This window comes from Mchenga conophoros, linkage group LG9 (genome assembly GCF_057382185.1).
Source record: "Mchenga conophoros isolate Kocher_MC1m ecotype Shallow Benthic linkage group LG9, M_conophoros_male_GT1.1, whole genome shotgun sequence".
Taxonomy (NCBI): Eukaryota; Metazoa; Chordata; class Actinopteri; order Cichliformes; family Cichlidae; genus Mchenga; species Mchenga conophoros.
The window spans coordinates 12,021,403-12,039,478 of NC_140534.1; the positions used below are offsets into that span (position 1 = coordinate 12,021,403).

At 42.3% G+C, this 18,076-nt stretch overlaps 1 protein-coding gene across 7 annotated transcripts in view; it reads right to left on the minus strand.

Annotated features, from left to right (window-relative positions):
* The window catches only part of ntng1a (netrin g1a), a 122,872-nt gene that overhangs the window by 11,527 nt on the left and 93,269 nt on the right, over window positions 1–18,076 (minus strand). For 3 of the 7 annotated variants that reach the window (XM_085286485.1, XM_085286487.1, XM_085286484.1), the window contains exons 5-6: window positions 9,150–9,176; window positions 2,053–2,220 (exon numbers count right to left, since the gene is read on the minus strand). In XM_085286485.1, coding sequence (XP_085142611.1) covers window positions 2,053–2,220; window positions 9,150–9,176 — 195 coding nt within the window. Of the gene's footprint in view, window positions 1–2,052; window positions 2,221–3,816; window positions 3,877–4,861; window positions 4,907–9,149; window positions 9,177–18,076 lie in introns of all 7 variants that reach the window. The other 4 variants (XM_085286489.1, XM_085286488.1, XM_085286490.1 and 1 more) reach the window with 4 other exon arrangements.

Genomic DNA, 18,076 nt, shown 5'->3' on the forward strand with positions numbered 1-18,076 from the left:
AGTCACCTCCAAATTTTTTTAATATTTTGCTAGGAAAATGGAGAATAGGTGCAGTGATTATTCAAACATGTAATCATACATGGGAATGAGTATATGGTATAACCATCTTTATTCTTCAACACAGCCTGAACTCTGTTCAGCAATAGTTCTCCAGACTTCCTGAAGGAAATTCAAAGCTCTTCTTTGGAAGTTTGCTAACTTCTATTTCCTTCTCTGTCAAGATGATCCCACGCTGCTTCAATAATGTTGACGTCCGGGGAGGCCAATCCATGACTGATAGCCTCCCACTGCGTGCTTTTTCTATCCAGGCATGCTGTCAGTGTGTTTGGGATCATTGTCATGCTGGAAATTCTTTCTTTCCAGATGCTATTGCATGATGGATCAAAATCTGCTGGAACTTTTCTGCAATTTTTTCAAGATCCCAAACACCACTGGCTGAAATGCAGCTCCAAACCACGACAGAGCTTCTACCATGTTCACAGATGGCTGTAGACATTCAATTTTGTACCACACTCCTGGCCTCCTTCATTCATATTGATGATGTCCAAAATTTTTAATTTGGATTCAAGACTGCATCCAACCTGTAGCCACTGATTTTCCGTCCAGTTCTTGTATAATTTGGCAGAACCTCAGCTCCCCCCTTATTATTTACCTTGCTTGATAATGACTTGTTGACAGCCACTTTTCCACTAAGACAAGTTGCGGGTTTGGTCATCAGCAGATCAACTAAAGAGCCAAATCTATCTCTCAGGTCCTGTGTCAGGTGTTTGCTGGAATTGTTTCTTATTTCCTAAGGACATGACTTTCAGATACTGTTCATCTGCTGCAAATAGTTTTTTTGTAAGTTCTGCCGCTTCTTATATTGTCCTGCTTTCCTAAGATTTTATAAGGGTACACATGATGCACAGACATGCCAAGCTTTTAGCTAATAGCTCTTTGAGAATCTACCTGTTGGTGCAAAAATACTATTTGATATCTGTTAAATTATGTTGTCCTTGGCATTTTATTTTATTTTTTTGTAGATTCCACAACTGGCATCTACTAAGAAAGTGCCTAAAACACAATTTAAATTTGGTTCTTTCCCATTTGTCTGTAATGTTGGACACAACAGTGATTCATCCCGTAGGTTAGGTGCCTTTGAGTGATTCACATGTGTTAAGTGGCTTAACAAAAAAACACTCCTGTGTTTTGCTCACTATTGCTCAAGACCACTTTAAACATAAGAAAATCTGACTCCTGGGAAGCAAAATATTAAAAAATGAGGGGTCACTCAACACTTTGTGGTCTATATGTCATGTCATACAAGGTTTCGAAGGTTACCTTTGGACAAAGCAAGACTAAATGTTATCCTTAATCTATAATGTCCTAAGCTAAGGCAACATGCTTCTGTCTGTACCTTAATAATAAACATAAAGACATAACAGTGCTCTCAGTTTTCTTATCTAACTCAGCTATATCCTAACATTTGAACTGTTTCTCCTTAATGACAGAATTTGTACAGAAAATTGTGACAAGGCACAAACCTGCTAACGTTTCAGATGTAGCTGTTGTGACCATTTCACACTAACCAGTTTCTAATCACCATGCAGCTATTCAGGAGGACATTTATTCCTCAAATTATAGTTTTCTCACCTCGCCCACATGCTAAACCTTGAGAATAGGATCATTTTGGCTTCAATATACACCTTTCAAATAAAACCTAGCTAGCAGCAAGAGATTACAATAAAACACAATATATGAGAGCTAGTAGGTAAAAATAAAGGTATATTTAATAAATGGTAAACTGCTAATTTTAATATGATGCTAAAGACTCCCTTAAGCATCACCTGCTAACACCCAGGCTAACAAGGAGATTTATGAGCAACAACCTTGTGTGAAAGCAGAAGAAGCAAAAGAGGAAGATGACTGGACATGGAAACAGGAGAGTGTATGAGTGATGACGTGTTGGGGATGAAACTGACAATTTCTCTAATGAGGAGTCAGAGACAGGAGGTGAGGTGAAGAGAGTGTGAAAGCGTGGTGGTGGTGAAGGGGCCCGGATGGGGGACTGACCTATGCACACATTTTCATCGTCCAGTTCTGCTGAGGCATTGCGGTAGTAGCCCAGCTTGCATAGCTGGCAGTGCTGGCCCCTAGTGTTGTGCTTACAGCTCACGCAAATGACGGTGTTTAGCAGCTCGATATAGCTGCATCGGTTGGAGTGGCCGAAGCATTCGCAGTCTTGCAAAGAGAGAGCAAGTGTGAAGTGAGGAGAGGGGAGGAGGAGAGAAAAGAAGGAGAAAGAGACGCGGGCGAGAGCGTTGGAATTGTTGCTTTTGCAGCGAGTGCTACGGCGGTGGGGTTAGCAAGTCTGATGGAGGCTCCGTGGCATGCGAGGTTAAAAATGGAGATGGTTTGAGGAGAAGATGTTGGGGGGAATGACAGGTAAGGTTGGTCGTGATTAGTCTCGCATGGGCATGGCCAGAGTTAGAAAAAAACAGAAGTTTCACATAAAACACCACGGCGTTAGTAGAGAGGTCACATCACTTCAAGCACACCACAGCACGAGGCGACAAAGGCTCTGAAATGACAGCACAGAGACACGATCACATCAGGAGCACCGCGCAGCATGAGGCAGGTCAAACCATGAATGAAATGGATGTCTCAGCCGCTGAGAATGGCGTGTGAGGGAATTTAGAGGTTTTTGTGTAAGTCTTAATGTCAGCGGTTATCTGGTCTGAAGAGAGGATGAGATGAAACCTTTGTGTTTTCTTTTAAAACCCTTTGCAATGACTGATGTATTACTTATCTTTAAAACCCTTAATTCATCCAACAAACATTTCTTTAGTTGTTTTTTAGTCCGACCCAACTGAGTTTTCAACAAGCAATCAGCGAGGCAAGTGAGTGTGTGGTGAATTGCAGCTGGGTGGGAAAGTGACATTGCCTACTATGCAGTCATGCTTAATTAGATAAAGCTATATTGAGTCGAAGCTGCTACAATCCATGATACTCACTGGCAGTCCTGCCCTAAGGCTTGCAGGATGGGGCGTGTCCGGCCCCAGCTCTGTTCCAGTGAGGATCAGCCCGTCACTCCGAGTGACCACTGACACCATGTGTCACAGCACAGACAGATGTGACCCTTAAGCCACACTGGCAGCTGCTTGGACAGAATGCCCACTCACAGCTCCACGATAAAGTGGTTAGTGCAGGAGGCTTTTGTCCAAGGGATTGTGTTTATTAAGAATCTGTATTGAGGTCAGTTCTCTCTGTCCAGACACTAATAAACTCGGCACGTCTCGGAAACGAAGGTACAGCAAGTCCAGTTCACACTACCTTTCACCTAAATCAGCAAGTCTTATCCAAATGTAAGCTAAGGTCCTCTACGTTAGATGCCTCCCTCTTGCAGGCATACTCTCAGAAGACAAATAATCTCTCCTTTCTAGAAATAGGCTAAGGTTATAAATCATGCACGGCGCGCACAGGGAATAAAAAGTCTCAGGTACATGTTCCCCCCCAAAATAGTTGTAGCCTCAAACACCCACTTTATTTTCAGTGAAAAAAGAAATGATTCCAAGGGACTTTTATAGTGTTTAGAATACGATTCCATAGATGAATGAGTCGTCCAGTGAAAGCCATCAGTCTAGCTCTGAGCTGGAGATACGGATACAGAGTGCTCTAGCACTGGGGTAGTGTCACAAGGGTTGGGGAGGGTTGGCGGGGGGGGGGGGGGGGGGGGGTAGCTCACAGGTTAGCAGAAACATCAGTTCATACAGGAAGAAGGCTTTGGGTGTCATCTGGGATTGGGTGGGGACAATGTGGGAATTCCAGAGCTCCTACCTCGCTTGCTGTTTGCAACGTGGACAGAAGGGGCAGTGGACAATGCAACTTGAGGAGCTACTAGACAAATTAAAAGAAACAAACAAACAAACAAACAAAAAAAACCCATGATATTGCAATTCAACATAACACATGTAATGCCAGAGAATTAAGGATACCAAGCATCACGCCTAATAAAAATATAACAATAAAAAAGAAAAGAAAAGAAAGGAAACATACGCAATAAAGATGAATGATGGCATTGAGAAATAAGGAGTGACATTGCCAAGTGAAGCTGGCTGCGTGTAGCAGCATCTGTTACAAATGCCTTCGATTCAACAATTCAAATATTATGGACCCTCTTTTACGCTTCATTTCATTAACAAGTGCTTAGTATAATTCAAAACTGTCTGTGTATGTTTCCCCAGACAGAAACTATACCCTGACAAACTACTCTCCACCTCGGTGGAGGCCAGCCAAGAATTTTCACACTATAAATTTGTGCACAGCTGCGTGGGTAAGGAAACTGGCTAGCAGTGAACACATCAATCCCTCCATTCTTTTATGGCTATAAAGCAAACAGTGGGGAAAAGGAAATAATGGGCCCGGCCTCTGCCATTGTACCAGGTGACATAAGCCCTTGCCACATACATTGTGAGCGCTTGGCTGCAGTCATGGAAACACAGAGCTGAGCGGTTGTGCGCTAGTTGTGAGGTGGCTGAACACGGCATCTACATGATGGATTAAGCTAAGTTGAGCCCAACACTTTCAAAAAAAGACAAAAGTGAAACCTCTCCTGCTTTTCTATCTAATGAGCTAACACAGTGCTGAGAGCTGAGCACCTAACTGAAACAGTGTTAATGTATAAATCAGAGCTGCAGCAACCTCTTGAGCCTCCAGGGTGCGACAGGCTGACTTATAATGTTTTTGGGCTTTTCAAGAAGCCAGGAAAAAGGGAAGGATAGTTTGGGCTACCAAAGAGTCATTTTTGACAACTATACAAACACCTGAAGTAAATGAATCTGCAAAACAAAAACATAATTGTTGCATAATCTTAGATGCCTACCTTCTTTTCGGTTAGCGACACCTAGGGATGACACATTCGGCCGAACTGCGTGCAATTGAGAGAAATCAGGAGTTAATGATGTGTCCTCGTGGGATGCACTTTACAGATCATCTAAAGAGGGGAGACTATGTGGTAGTGGACACAGACAACTGGAGATATGAACATGTCCAGCATGACTCAGATCTGTAAATCAGGAAACAGCACGATGGGGCAGGGCTGACATGGACGGGCAGAGAATGCATCCAAAGAGCCATTAAAAGGACGTCGGAGAGACGTTGTATGTAATTTGTGTGACGTCCATTACCTTGCTGTGCAACTGTATGTTTATGGCAATGGCAATGATGAGTGGGAAAAAAAAACTGAAGACAAAAGATCAAGAAAAAAACCCAAACTCAGTTAAACTTAGTATTTAGCTCATGATTTATGCAAGGGACTCTATGTATAGCAAATGAAGACGTTAGGGGGCATTTTGTTTAATTCATCACATTGACTGAGTAATCAATATCTAATTACAGTGTATTTCTGGTGGAGGAATAACAATGAATAAATAATGGCAGGTGTTGGGACTTGGAATGACGGACTGCTGTGGGTAGCATAACCTCATAATTACATACAAGTCAGTATTTCCGTGTCAGGGAAATACTTTGCGGTTGGAAATGGAGAGGACTCAAGCAAAGGGAGGAATACGGATAAGTTTCCTCATCGTGCCCCTTCATCTCTTCACTTGATCTTTCTGTCCTTTCGCTATTGACTCCATGAATCATGCAATCTTGGGTAATTAACATCCAGCGGTGTCTTGGCAAGAAGCCACTTACTCTAACTATGTGTGAATAGAGAATATGACTGCTGTTCACCAAGTGCAATCTTTTAAATAATGACTTTTTTCCCTTGTGAAATAATGGTTTCGAATCTTTTTTCTTTTTTTTTGTAAGTGGGCTGGATTTCAATAAAACATTAGTTTTGAGGTTTGTATGTCTTTACAGAGTGACAGTCGCTTTAAATACCCTCAGTGCTGATTTCAAAACTGCTCGAACAAAAGAATTTGATTCTTCGTGGGGATTCTGGCATCGGTGACGACTTTGACGTCTCCGCTGGGTCTGAGTCACACGAGTCACAGAATGAAATGCTGTTTGAAAATGAGATATTAACAAATAAAGAGCTTTTAAAAAAAAGCTCTTTTTTGAAATCTACTTTGAAATACTTTGTTCGTGTGATAATCACTTAGCAGTGAAACCGTTTGGTCAAAACAGCTGCAAAAAAAAGGCTCTGCCAGGAACATTTGGAGGGGAAAAAAGGTGAGAACGCTGCACTGTCTAGATCTGTCGAACAGCTGATCTAATTGCTAAAGTATGATGATATTTAATCACAACCTGTTTCCAAAAAAAGTTGTGGTGCTGTGTGAAATGTGTTTCAACATAAAGCACAATCCTTGTCAAATCGTTTACCTGAAAACGGCACAAAGACATTAAAAAAAAATCCAGGTTTGATCATTTTAAATTTGCTGCCAGCATCAAGTAAAGAAGGCTGAGTAAACAAAAGCCTGGAACCTGTGTAGCATCAAAAATAAAACAAAGTAAGACAAAAATATTAAACAACTGTTGAAACATCTCCTAACTAATTGGTTATATTAGCATAAGGTCAGTAACACGACCGATTATCAAAAAGAGCAAGAAAGCCTCTCAGAGGTAGCGATGGAGACGCGTCTGCTCCTCTGTGTATTACTGGGTGTGCAAACAGTTCAACAACGATTCTCTGTGCTAAATTTGAAAGGGATTTAATAATACACGGTACATAATATCATCAGTAGATTCAGAGAATATTGAGACATCTCTTTACATAATGAACAAGGCTGCGATCTTCTTGGGCCTTCGAACGGCACATTTGGTTCTGGAAATCACTGCATGAGCTCAGGAACACTCAGCAAACACAGTTCAAAGCTGCAAATACAAAAGAGCCACGCTAAAGGAGAAGACAACAAGAAGTAAAGAAAACTGCCCTTTTCTGAACCTGAGCTCATTTAAGATGAGCTGAGGTCAGGCATTTAATGTTATCTGTGCACAGTCCAAAATCCAGCCTTCATGCTGGTAAATGGCTGCTTTGGTGTACACTGGGTACTTTGCAAATTTATAAAGTAATGGTATAAATGTTAAACAGTACATATAGGTTCTTAAGCAACAATGCTGGCATTTTTTTTTCTTTAGAGAAGGTTTTGCTCATTTCATGAAGGTAATACAGCTGCAGAAAGTCTCAATGTATTGTCTTTGTACCACTTTCAGTGAAATACAGTTTCAAATCATAACAATAATTTTATTTTCATTTTACACATTTCCCAAACTTGCATTCTTTTGGAAACAGGGTTTCTGTGTTGGCAACTGACGGGATGTAATGCACATCTAGGTTCCATTAATTATTTTGTTATGGGGAATATTCAGGAGTGAAATGAGTGGTGACGGATTTTAATCAATGCCATACTTATAATGAAATGCAATCTTGCAGAGCCAGAATTGTTTTTTAAAATATTAATTTCACTTTAATGGTCTGCATTAGGCAATTCTGCCTGGCTTAATAAACTTGAAATAGAATTGAGGAAAGTCAATAAGGAATTCAATTACCTTCAAAAAACAACATAAAAAGTGCAGGGCTTTGTTTTTTCTCCCCCAAACAGTAGCTTTGTTTCCAATCCTTAAAAAAACAAACCTCAAGGACATCATAACCTTTTCCCCCCTTAGCCTGTTCTTACTTTATTAATAATGCGACTTAACGTTGGTTTGTGTTTGCGCTGAAAATGGCCTCATCCTCTTCAGTGTGCTTAAAAAATAAGACAGTCAGCATGTTTCATTTTTTTGTGTTTTGTTGGTTCTGTGGAAGGCTGCTGCAACAAGACAGCCACTCGTGAGAAATCTAAATCCCCGTGGGCCAATCTGGATGAGAAACGAAGACTTTGGTTTGTCAGAGTGTCCTTTCTACATCGCCCATCCTCCCTCCCCAAAACACACACACGTACACACACACGCACTTATCAGCATGCACACCCGCCCTGTAAAGGATTTGAGGACAGCCGTTGGACATGGTCTGGCCTGGCATTTTGGAAGGGACGGAGAGGATGGATGTGCAGCAGTGAATATGTACGTGTACACAGCATGTATGAAGAGCATGCCCACACACACTAAGCACTAATAATGCCGTGCATGAAGACGAAGCACAATTCGGAGGCAAGCAGTGGAAGACTGTAGTTGGGTTGGGGGGGGGGGGGTGAAATTGGTCGTCTTGGCCACATGTCCATTTCTGACTCATGACGTCATAGCATCAGACTTTATAACAAGTGTTCACTTACTGAGTAAGCTACCACACTAAAGCCTGATTAATAACCACCCGGGAACAATCCCTACGTCGCTCGCAGCACGTTTTAGGAAACTTGCCCAGAAGTCGTCTTAGCCTTTAAATGATAAAAACAAGACAAGCATGCATGTGTCCTTTGGGGAACCTTGGGTTGGCTTGAGCACACAATTGGATATTAAATGAAAACAATTTACTACTGAGCTTAAAAAGAGCTCACAAATAATTGGAAATATTGAAAAATGCTGTTGATCTTAATTTAACAGGTAACTTCATCAGGAGGAAGCAATTTATTAATCGATCCACTGCCCCGGGAATAGAGGATACTCATGAAGAACAGGGCGATGGGGGAAAAAAAGAAAAAAGATTAAGGCGAACTGAGCCAGGCTGTGAATGCACTTTGACTTGTTCAATACAGTCCTATGTTTCCTGCATCACACAGCCTTCCAGGCAGCGGTAACTTGAGACATGGCACCTCTCTTCCTCCTCCTCCTCCTCCTGAGGGGCTACTGTTTGACGAAGATAATACCAGCCGAGGCGCTTGCGGCTTATATTAAAATGACCTCCTGTGACATTACACTGTCAGAGAGGTCTTGGCACTTTAATAAAGTCTAGATGCCATTTATTTATAATGCATGGGAGAGAAGGAGGGGGGAAAAAAAACAAATGACATTTGCCATGCAGAGCCAGGCAAGTATTATCTGGTCGAGTTGAATCAGGATAAAGTAAATTAATATGCCCACATTATGACAATATAGCCCCCAGCTATGGCTTCTCCCTCCCCCTAACCAAAAAAAAAAGGTTAGTCGACAATTGCTGAGTGATTTTTCATAAGATTGGAATCAGAAATGAACACCTGGCAATGGGTTTAGGGGTGTACGGTGAAGAGTGGGACAGTAGGCAAAGCAAAGCATCAAGCAGTCATATTGTTTACTTGTAACTGTTTACTTACTAACTGGACCAATGTTACTAGGAATACCTGCAAGAGAGGAAGAGAAAACAACAATGAATATTAAGGCACATAACACAGACATTAGAAAAAGTTACTTTTGCCATCCGTCCTCACGGGGGACTGACTTCCAGCAGCAACATCCGTGATTCATGCTGCTGAACTCTACCCCTGAAACCACGACATCTAAAGCAATGCCAGCAGTGTGCACCGTGATTTAACGGCATTGCCCGTACCCGTTTATCCTTACGTCTGCTTGGTGTCTCGTGGTTTTCCTCTGTTATTTGTCTTTTGATGTCTTCTGCTGTTGGCAGTGTCAGATAAGGTCACTGCTGCCCTCTCCCACAGCTAAAGGTGCACACCCCTAAATGTCACAAAAATCACTGGAAAACTCATGTCAGGCTCATGACAGTCATGGGATACTTTTGTGATTAGTGAACAGTGCCTGTTTTCATGAGAATTAAGTTGTCAGCACGTATTCCAACACACGCAAATATCAAATGGCATCAACTCAGTCTCTGACACCAAAGGAGGACATATCTTATCCTGTTGCCTAACCGCCCATCCCTCCGCCGAGCAATCTCTTGAGCCAGGCGGCCGCTGAGCAGATAATACAGTCTGTCTCATGCCCACGGTGACCAGATCTCTCCCACACCAGGACACTGGCTGGCTGTGGATCTGAGCACGCTAAGACGTTCACAGGCTTCTTCCGCCGAACCAGCCGCTATCATCTTGGTTTGGGTTTTAATTAGGACCTCAGGACCGAGTGACGCACATTTGTGGCCGCATCAGACAGCACGAAGCAAAGATGATGTCAGACAAAGTGCCGAGGACTCTGCCACGTTTCTCAGTTTGCATCGGTATTCCTCAAAGGCACGTGAATGCACCGGCTGTGTATTTTTGGTCAGCGTTTGTCTTCAGAGGAATTTGCTCTCAACTCTACTTTTTCTAATCATCCCTTTAAGGCGAGGCCCTCCCTCCCATTCGCTCTACCCCCTGCCCTCATTAAGGCAGTCTACCCACCAAAACAAACAACCTGCTCGCCATGAAAAGAGAAGCATGCTGTGCAAGAGTACCCATACTTCTTCTAAACAGTAGAAACAGAAATGAAATAAGAAGAGATCTCACTCTCCCTCCAGCTCACATCTCTCCTATCATTCGCTCGCTATCACACCTGCTGCTGAAGAAGCTGAGAAGGCACATGTGCAGGATTTTTGGTGGGGTCTTTCATCTAATGGAGCCGTCACGAAATATCTCCAAGTACTCAGGGGAAACGAGGGTTTCCCGAGTGTGTGTGTTTGTGTTCGTGCACTTTGATCAAACTGCTGTCATTCAATCACTCTTCCTCTGATCTCTGCCTGCCGGTTGTATTTAGGAGCCAAAGCTATGACCTGCTTGATAACCGTGAAGTACAAAAGTCTATGCTGACACATGGAGACAGAGTGTAATGGGTGTCAGACCTCAAGGGGGTGGACAGATGCTAACCCTGAGACAGGAAGGATGAGGCAGAAACCATCAGGATCCCAGTCATTTTCATTGTCACACTCGGATTTGGGAAGTTGGGCTGGATATAATCATTTGCAAATGAAAGCTGCCACCTCACAAAACACAGTGCAACAGAAAAAAATAGTTTTTTTTGTTTTTGTTTTTGTTTTTCCTAAATAGAGGCCAACAAGTATGAAAAAATTGTTGGGAGACGGGCATGCCAGAGGCAGTGTTTCATTAGTCTTCTTTTCACACAGGTCCTGGTTGATCGCTAATCAAAGCCACAGAGAGCAACAGATATGCTGCACATATGTTCATGATACCTAATGTGCAGTGCATGAACAGAGAGCATCACAATGAAGTTATCATATTTTTTTGTACATAGAGATATCCATTAAAATCCACTGCCCCTGTGAAATAAATGTGCATGTAATGAAACCGGATATTCACGAAGAATTTTAGGTCCTTAACTGAACTGTAAAAAAAAAAAAAAAGGGGGGGGGGGGGGGCGGGGGCTGGTTAAGTAGCTGACAGAGCAATAATACACAAACGTTATCTGCATCTAGTGTGAAAGATTAGCAGGGGGACCCACTATGTTTAATGGAAAAGGATATAAATAAAGAAGCAGAGCTGGTGTGTGTGTGTGTGTGTGTGTGTGTGTGTGAGAGAGAGAGAGAGAGAGATCACTAGGTCTTGTTATTACTGTACAGACTTTCATTAGAGTGCACCACAGAAAGTTTACAATTTAAGTAGAGATATTCTTCATAACAGAGAAAATATTCACTATGAGCTCCACTGTACCAGCTACACAAATGCCAAACAGATCACAGCGGTCTAAAAGCCATGTGTTCATTATGCAGCGTGGTCTGTCCTCCACCCATCCTCAGGTTAAATGTATCTATAAAAACTGTATAAATCATGTTTCGTACAAAGACGTGGTTCACAGTGATCACTCATTTGACAAATTACACTTTGCCACTTCACTGGGCTCAAGGCCATAGAACTTTTTCTCTCAGGTCATAATCTCAGACACCAGTGGCCCGTCATTACAATTATTCAGTGCTTTAGGCACAGCCTGTGGGGTCCTAGCAGATCCATGGATCTGAAGTCAGGTCACTGAAATGATTTTTTAACCGCCATCGTTTCCAATTCCCCTTCACCTGCCCGGCCTCGCCATTATGGGCCACTGGCTCCAATCTAATTTTGTCTTATCGCACAGGAAGAGCATTAGGAGCCGCATTTGTTGACTCCATTGATTTTTATGTGTTGCGCAGAGATCGCAGTTCTGAGCTGCTAGGCTGGTGAACATGATCTCCTCGGGCCGTGTGATTCACCGCACATTTGGGGTCAGCACATATGACGCATGTGCAGATCGGTGCATTACAATACAGTGCAGGCCGACTCATGTGGGGCATCAACCGATTTGCAACAAATCTCACTTCACAGTGTGGTTAGAAGTCTCATTGCTTGATGTTTACTCTATCGGATGGTTTCCAGCTATGCTGTCAAGCATCCAAGATCTCACTAATGGATTATCAGAAACCCATAATAAAATGTTCTCCCATGGATATTCAGCCTTTAAATCTTTGGCATGCATTCTGTTGCATCACTGAACTGGCTCGTCTGTCATTTATTCAGTGTGTCTGCACATGTGCAGAAAGGGCACTCATCTTAGGAAAATTTCTGCATGCTTTCTAGATTTTACTGTCAAGAGCGTTCGTTAGCATGGGGCTCAGCTGGTGTGTGCTTGCGCGTGTATGACCGTGCGTGTCGCTGTGTTGTTTCTGTCTGTATCACTTCTGTTCTGACCTTCAATGTGTCTCACCTGTTTGCTTTGGCAATACCTGGACTTCCCTGGAAAGGCGCTTATCAGCTGAATTTCCACCGCAGGCAAAGTTGGTAATTACTTTCCGAGGCTGCCATCGTTTTATAGCAATCCATCATCATCTAGAGCTCTTTGGCTATATAGAGCTCAGTGGTGGTGACAGGCATTGCTAACTGGTTAGCAGCGGAAAGACTGCCAAAACACAAGCATACAGCATGCAAGCTGATTGAATTCTTCAGGAGCAAAATTACGTCTTGCTCGGCTTCCCTGCTACGTCTTAAAGCCTTGAAGTCCCCAAGAGCCAAGATGGACAAAGCACAGTTAAGATTTCAGGGATGGAACGAGGTGTGCATCAGTGGCAGCACGAAAAGTGAGAAGGAGGGGGGGAAATCTGGAGATGGAAGAAACAAATATTTGAAAGAAAGATTACCGTCACAGCTGCACAGAGCCGAGATGTGGAAAAGACAGAGTAAACAAGCTTGGTCTCTGGGGTGGTTGGGGGTGTTGTGGGGGAGAAAAAGAAAGAGAGGGAGAAAGACAGAGTGAGCATGAAACAAAAGAAAGAGATGGAGCGAGCACAGGCAGAGGCAAGAAGAAGAAGGAGGAGAGAAAAAGGTAGCGGGGAAGATGGGCAGCAGGAGAAGCAGAATGACAGGATGCAAAACAACAGCCAATAAGTTTTATAGAGAACAAAGAAGGAGAATGGGGGTAAAATGAAAATTCAAATGAGTGGGTGTTATACATGAGAGCAAAGCTCCTGAATGAATGTGTGTAGATGCATAAACATATGACACTAATTGAAATCACAGTAGAGCTCAGAGATGATGAAAAACCCACATTTAAAACATTTATTGGACCTCACTTAAATTCAAAAGGAAATGACAGACCTTCCTTTTTATCGAGCCACGAAGCTAAACAAAAGAAGAAAACACTAAGCGCTAATTTTCTTTAAATGATATCTTTAACAAATGTACTGTGTGGATTGGTTAGTAAAGCAAAGTCTTACTACTGCAGTTGGTAAAACATCACACAGGATTCATTTTAATGCTTTTTGCAAAAGAACCATTTTTTAAGACGGGTGTTTATATCTGCCCAAATCTGCCCAAGTACAGTAATTGTAAGAAAGAGTGAGCTTTATTCCACGGTGGCACCATCAGTTCCTGAGGGATTTGGTCTTGCTGCTGAAACACATAAATCTCACAAAAGGAGGAAGATCGATCAGGCAACCTAAATATGTGTGTGCGCGTGTGTGTGTTTGTTCACATTCCTATGATCAGCTCCCTCAAGTTGGCACTCATTATAGAAAAACCACACAAGGAAAAAATTAACATGCTATGTGTAAGTCCAATGAAATAATACTTGATATTGTCACTGCCGGCTCCAGATATCACAGCGCTTCTCATCATGCTAATGTGGAACGTGGGAGAGGCAAGGTGTTCTGCGTGAGTGGGATGCTGAGGGTTGGGGGTGGATCTTCTCTTCCAGCTGGGGGTGGGGAATGAATCCTGCTGGAGAAATCCACTGCATGTTCGCGCCTTTCACTGCTTTGATCAAAGGGGATCCATAAACTCCGAGGCTGGCTTTAGCTAAATCTGAACAAGTGCCTCTTAATCCTTCTCTGATAAGCCAATCTATTCATTTTATCAAGATGCAGAATGAACACATCGGGACTTAATTAATCTGAACGTTAGGCGTCGTTGGATGAAAATGACATTCTCTGAGTGCAAGGAAGTTGCAAAAGTTTAAAAGAAAAGAAGAAAAACTATCTATCATTTCCTCCTTAATACGGCCATTAAAATGTCTAGACACTCGCACCAAAGACTTTCAATTAGCAGTGTCAGTCAAACACATCACACGATGAAAAACCTGCACGCCGGCCCCTCGATAAACCAAAGCATACATGTGTGCCGTGCAACAGTGTGATCGTCATAAAAAGGTAATAGCTACAGGTGACTGGTAGGATATGTTATTATGGCTGCCATAACAGCTATCATCAAACTCAATGACTGAACTTTTACAAGGCTGTCACAGTGCAGCAGAGCCATGCTCCCCTCATAACTTCACTGCTTACATCCCCGTGCTGACACTGGTCACAACCTTCAAAAGCCTTTCTCTTTCCTGTCCCACCAGCTTGTCTTTCACTGGTGATGTTCATCGTTTCTTCCATCTGCATTCGATGAAGACAGAATACACCTATACATGCATGAGTGCATATACTGTAAGGAGATATGAAAGCAATTTGAAATGGATTTGAAGGCAGTGTGAGTAGTGACGCACAAGTACAAAGCTGGTCTTATTTTAAATCTTAAGGAAATTCATATTTGTTTGTGCGACTTCACAGACTACCCGCTTCCTATTGTTCTACTTCCCCATGCTGTCTGCAACAGCTCATTCACTGCTGAACATGTAGCAGCTAAGGATGTATGCTTTTATTTTTAAAAGTGGTTTAGTAATATCCTAAAACAGGTCAGCACTGCAGCCTATCCCAGCTCGTATGTTGTTTCTCTCCAAGTTAAAACTGAGATTAAAACATCTCTTTTTCCAAGCGTGACCTGACCAAGAGAGCAGAAAATATTTTTTTACAGATACAGACACAAACAATATAAGGAGACAAATACAAAACTCACAGCTGCCAGAACTTCCTTCCTGTTAAAAGGGAGTTTTTCCTTCCCACATTCACCATGTGCTTGCTCATAGAGGGTCGTGTTACTGTTGGGGCTTTAACTTAGAATAGAAAATTTGGCGCTATATAAATAAAAATGAATTGAACTGATTTGGAGTATAAATGAGTGTTTAGGTGTTAGTTTAGCTACTGAGAAGAAAATATTGATCACTAAACATATTAACTCAGTTTCTCTTAACTTTCTTTTCACACATGCACAGCTTTGTTTTAATCTAACCACATATATGGATATGTGAGCTTCATGTTAGTTACTTTTAAAAAGTCAGGTCAACAAGCAGTCTTACTAGGTTGGACCTACAGCATGCAGAGTGCACCCAGCCCCATTAGGGTAGACAGAAGGTGACTACTGCACATTTCTCTCATGTGTCTTTGTGAGTTGCTTAGCTCACCGAAAGGGACGGATGTACTGAAGAAATTGCTCAATTATGCATTTTTGCAAATGAGATCGCTCCTTCTCTCCCACTTTGTGCCTATGTGTGATGGGTGGGGGCAGCTGTCTTTCTCACCGTGCAGCACACTTGCACACAGAGAAGCCGTGCTCTTAGCGACATCGGTAGAGTGAACTAAATGTTCAAAAGTGCGATTACACTTCGCTAAAGCTGACGTGCAAGAAGTGCTTTACACATATGGTAAAAGTCACATGTGCACCATGGATCTCTCCATCACTGCTGTGGGTGCGTCTGAATGAAGTGCTGAGGAGCATTAACTGAAAAGTGAGTTACATCAGAATAACAGACTGCTGCCACTTTAACAGACTGATGAAGTCAGGAATGTTACCTACAGATGACCCTGAAACCCTGAAAGTATTTTTTAAACAGAGCAAGGTATTTTCAACATAGAAGTTCTAAACATGCCAATTTCCTTTAGAGATCATAAATCATATCATAAAATTCGCACACAATAACAGAATAATAAAAAAAATTGACCAGGTTCGATGTTATTAGCCTACTGAAAACAGATCTTTTTGTAGACCGATAGCACAAACCAGTGCTGTGAAAACATGTGTTTTAACTTTGTAATGCTTGAAGCTGGTAAAACTGAGGGTTATCTTCCCATTTACATACAGTACAAAAACTTAAGCAGGGGTTTGAGCTGACACTGTCACTGAGAAAGCATTATGCCAATAACTAAAGTTGGGAATTGTAGTCTCAAAGAAGACAGTCACTGGGACCCTGCACGGGAATGAACTGCGAGGTTGCAGACCAAGAAAAACTTCACCTCTGCAGAAAAGTTGCCTTCAAGCCAGACTCAAGCAAGCTAATGACAACCTGCAGACAGATTATGCATACTGAGATGAAACCGTTTGGAGAAAGAAGGGAGAGGCATACAACCCAAAGAACAACATACCCACAGTGAAGCATGGTGGTGGGAGTATTTTGCTGTGGGGATGCTTCAGTATATCTGGAACTGGGAATCATCAAGACCGAAGAAATTACAAAAAAGAATATGTGAAGATTTTGAAAGGAAACCTCAAGCACTCAACAGCAAAATGGTTCTGTCTCATCACTTCCAATGCGACAGCGACCCAAAACATAGATCGGTCCTGGCAAAGTACTACCTTCAGAAGACCAAAGCAAACATTATTGACTGGCCTCCCAAAACCCTGACTTGAATCACAATGAAAATCTTTGGGGTGAACTGTAGGCCAAGATCCAAGCCAGAAGACCATCAAATCTGAGGGAGATTAAGAGATTTGCCAGAGATGAAAGGGCTGAGGTTGCTCAGGAGACGTGTGTGAGACTTACCGAAGTCTGCAACAATGACTGCAGGCTGCTATCCAGCAAACAGGATACACAGTTTACTATTAACATCAGGGAGGCTAATAATTCTATCCATCTGTATTCCATGTGTGAAAAGAAGTTATCAGGTTTATGTGTTTCTTTCAAAAAAAATTCGAAAAACTTGTATTTTTGACTTCTCAAGTTTATCTTAGATGCATGTACTTTCTCACTGTTTCCCAATATTGTACATACTCTGTATCATACGTTCTCTAAATCAAGAGATCCAGTCTGTAAAGTGACAACAAAATGTGAAGAGTTTTGAAGAAGATGATGCTTCATGAGCATAGAACCATATCACCCCATGAGAGCACTTCGCTCTCACATGCACTAAAGCATATAGTTAGGGCTGGATCAGGTGACCCTGAATCCTCCCTTAGTTATGCTGCAATAGGTGTAGGCTGCTGGGCGATTGCCATGATGCATTGAGTTTTTCCTTTTCAGTCACCTTTCTCACTCACTATGTGTTAATAGACCTCTGCACTGAATCACACGCTCTCTTCCACAGCATGTGTTTATCCTGTCTTCCTTCTCAAACCCCAGCCAGTCTTGGCAGATGGCCCCGTCCCTTCCTGATCCTGGTTCTGCCGGAGGTTTCTTCCTGTTTAAAGAGAGCTTTTCCTTCCCACTGTTGCCAAAGTGCTTCCTCATAGGGGGGTCATGTGATTGTTGGGTTTTTCTCTGTATGTATTATTGTAGGCTCTACCTTACAATATAAAGCGCTCTGAGGCAACTGTTGTTGTGATTTGGCGCTGTATCATTTTTTTTATTGAACCGAATTGAAATTGAATGAATGGATCTTTGCATACTGACATCATACACATGCAGTACTTGAACTAACTCATTTCTTTAGCACACAAACTGCACAGAGAAACATGGGTTCTCTAAATCAAGTCATCCATTTGAAGTGCATACACAGATTCTGGGTTTAATATAACACAGAGGATATATTTTTACAATCTGAATTCAACTTTTCAGAGGCCACCAGTTTTCTGCCCCCTCCACCGCCAGCTTCTATTTCCCTCAGTGTCCTCAGCCCTACAGTGAAATGAACTGCCATGGTTAATTCTCCAACTGATCTCTCTCCTTCTGTCTCCACAGAGGAAGGAAGCAAGAATGAGTGAGGATGAGAGAAGCATGGGTGGGGTGGCTGGGTGGG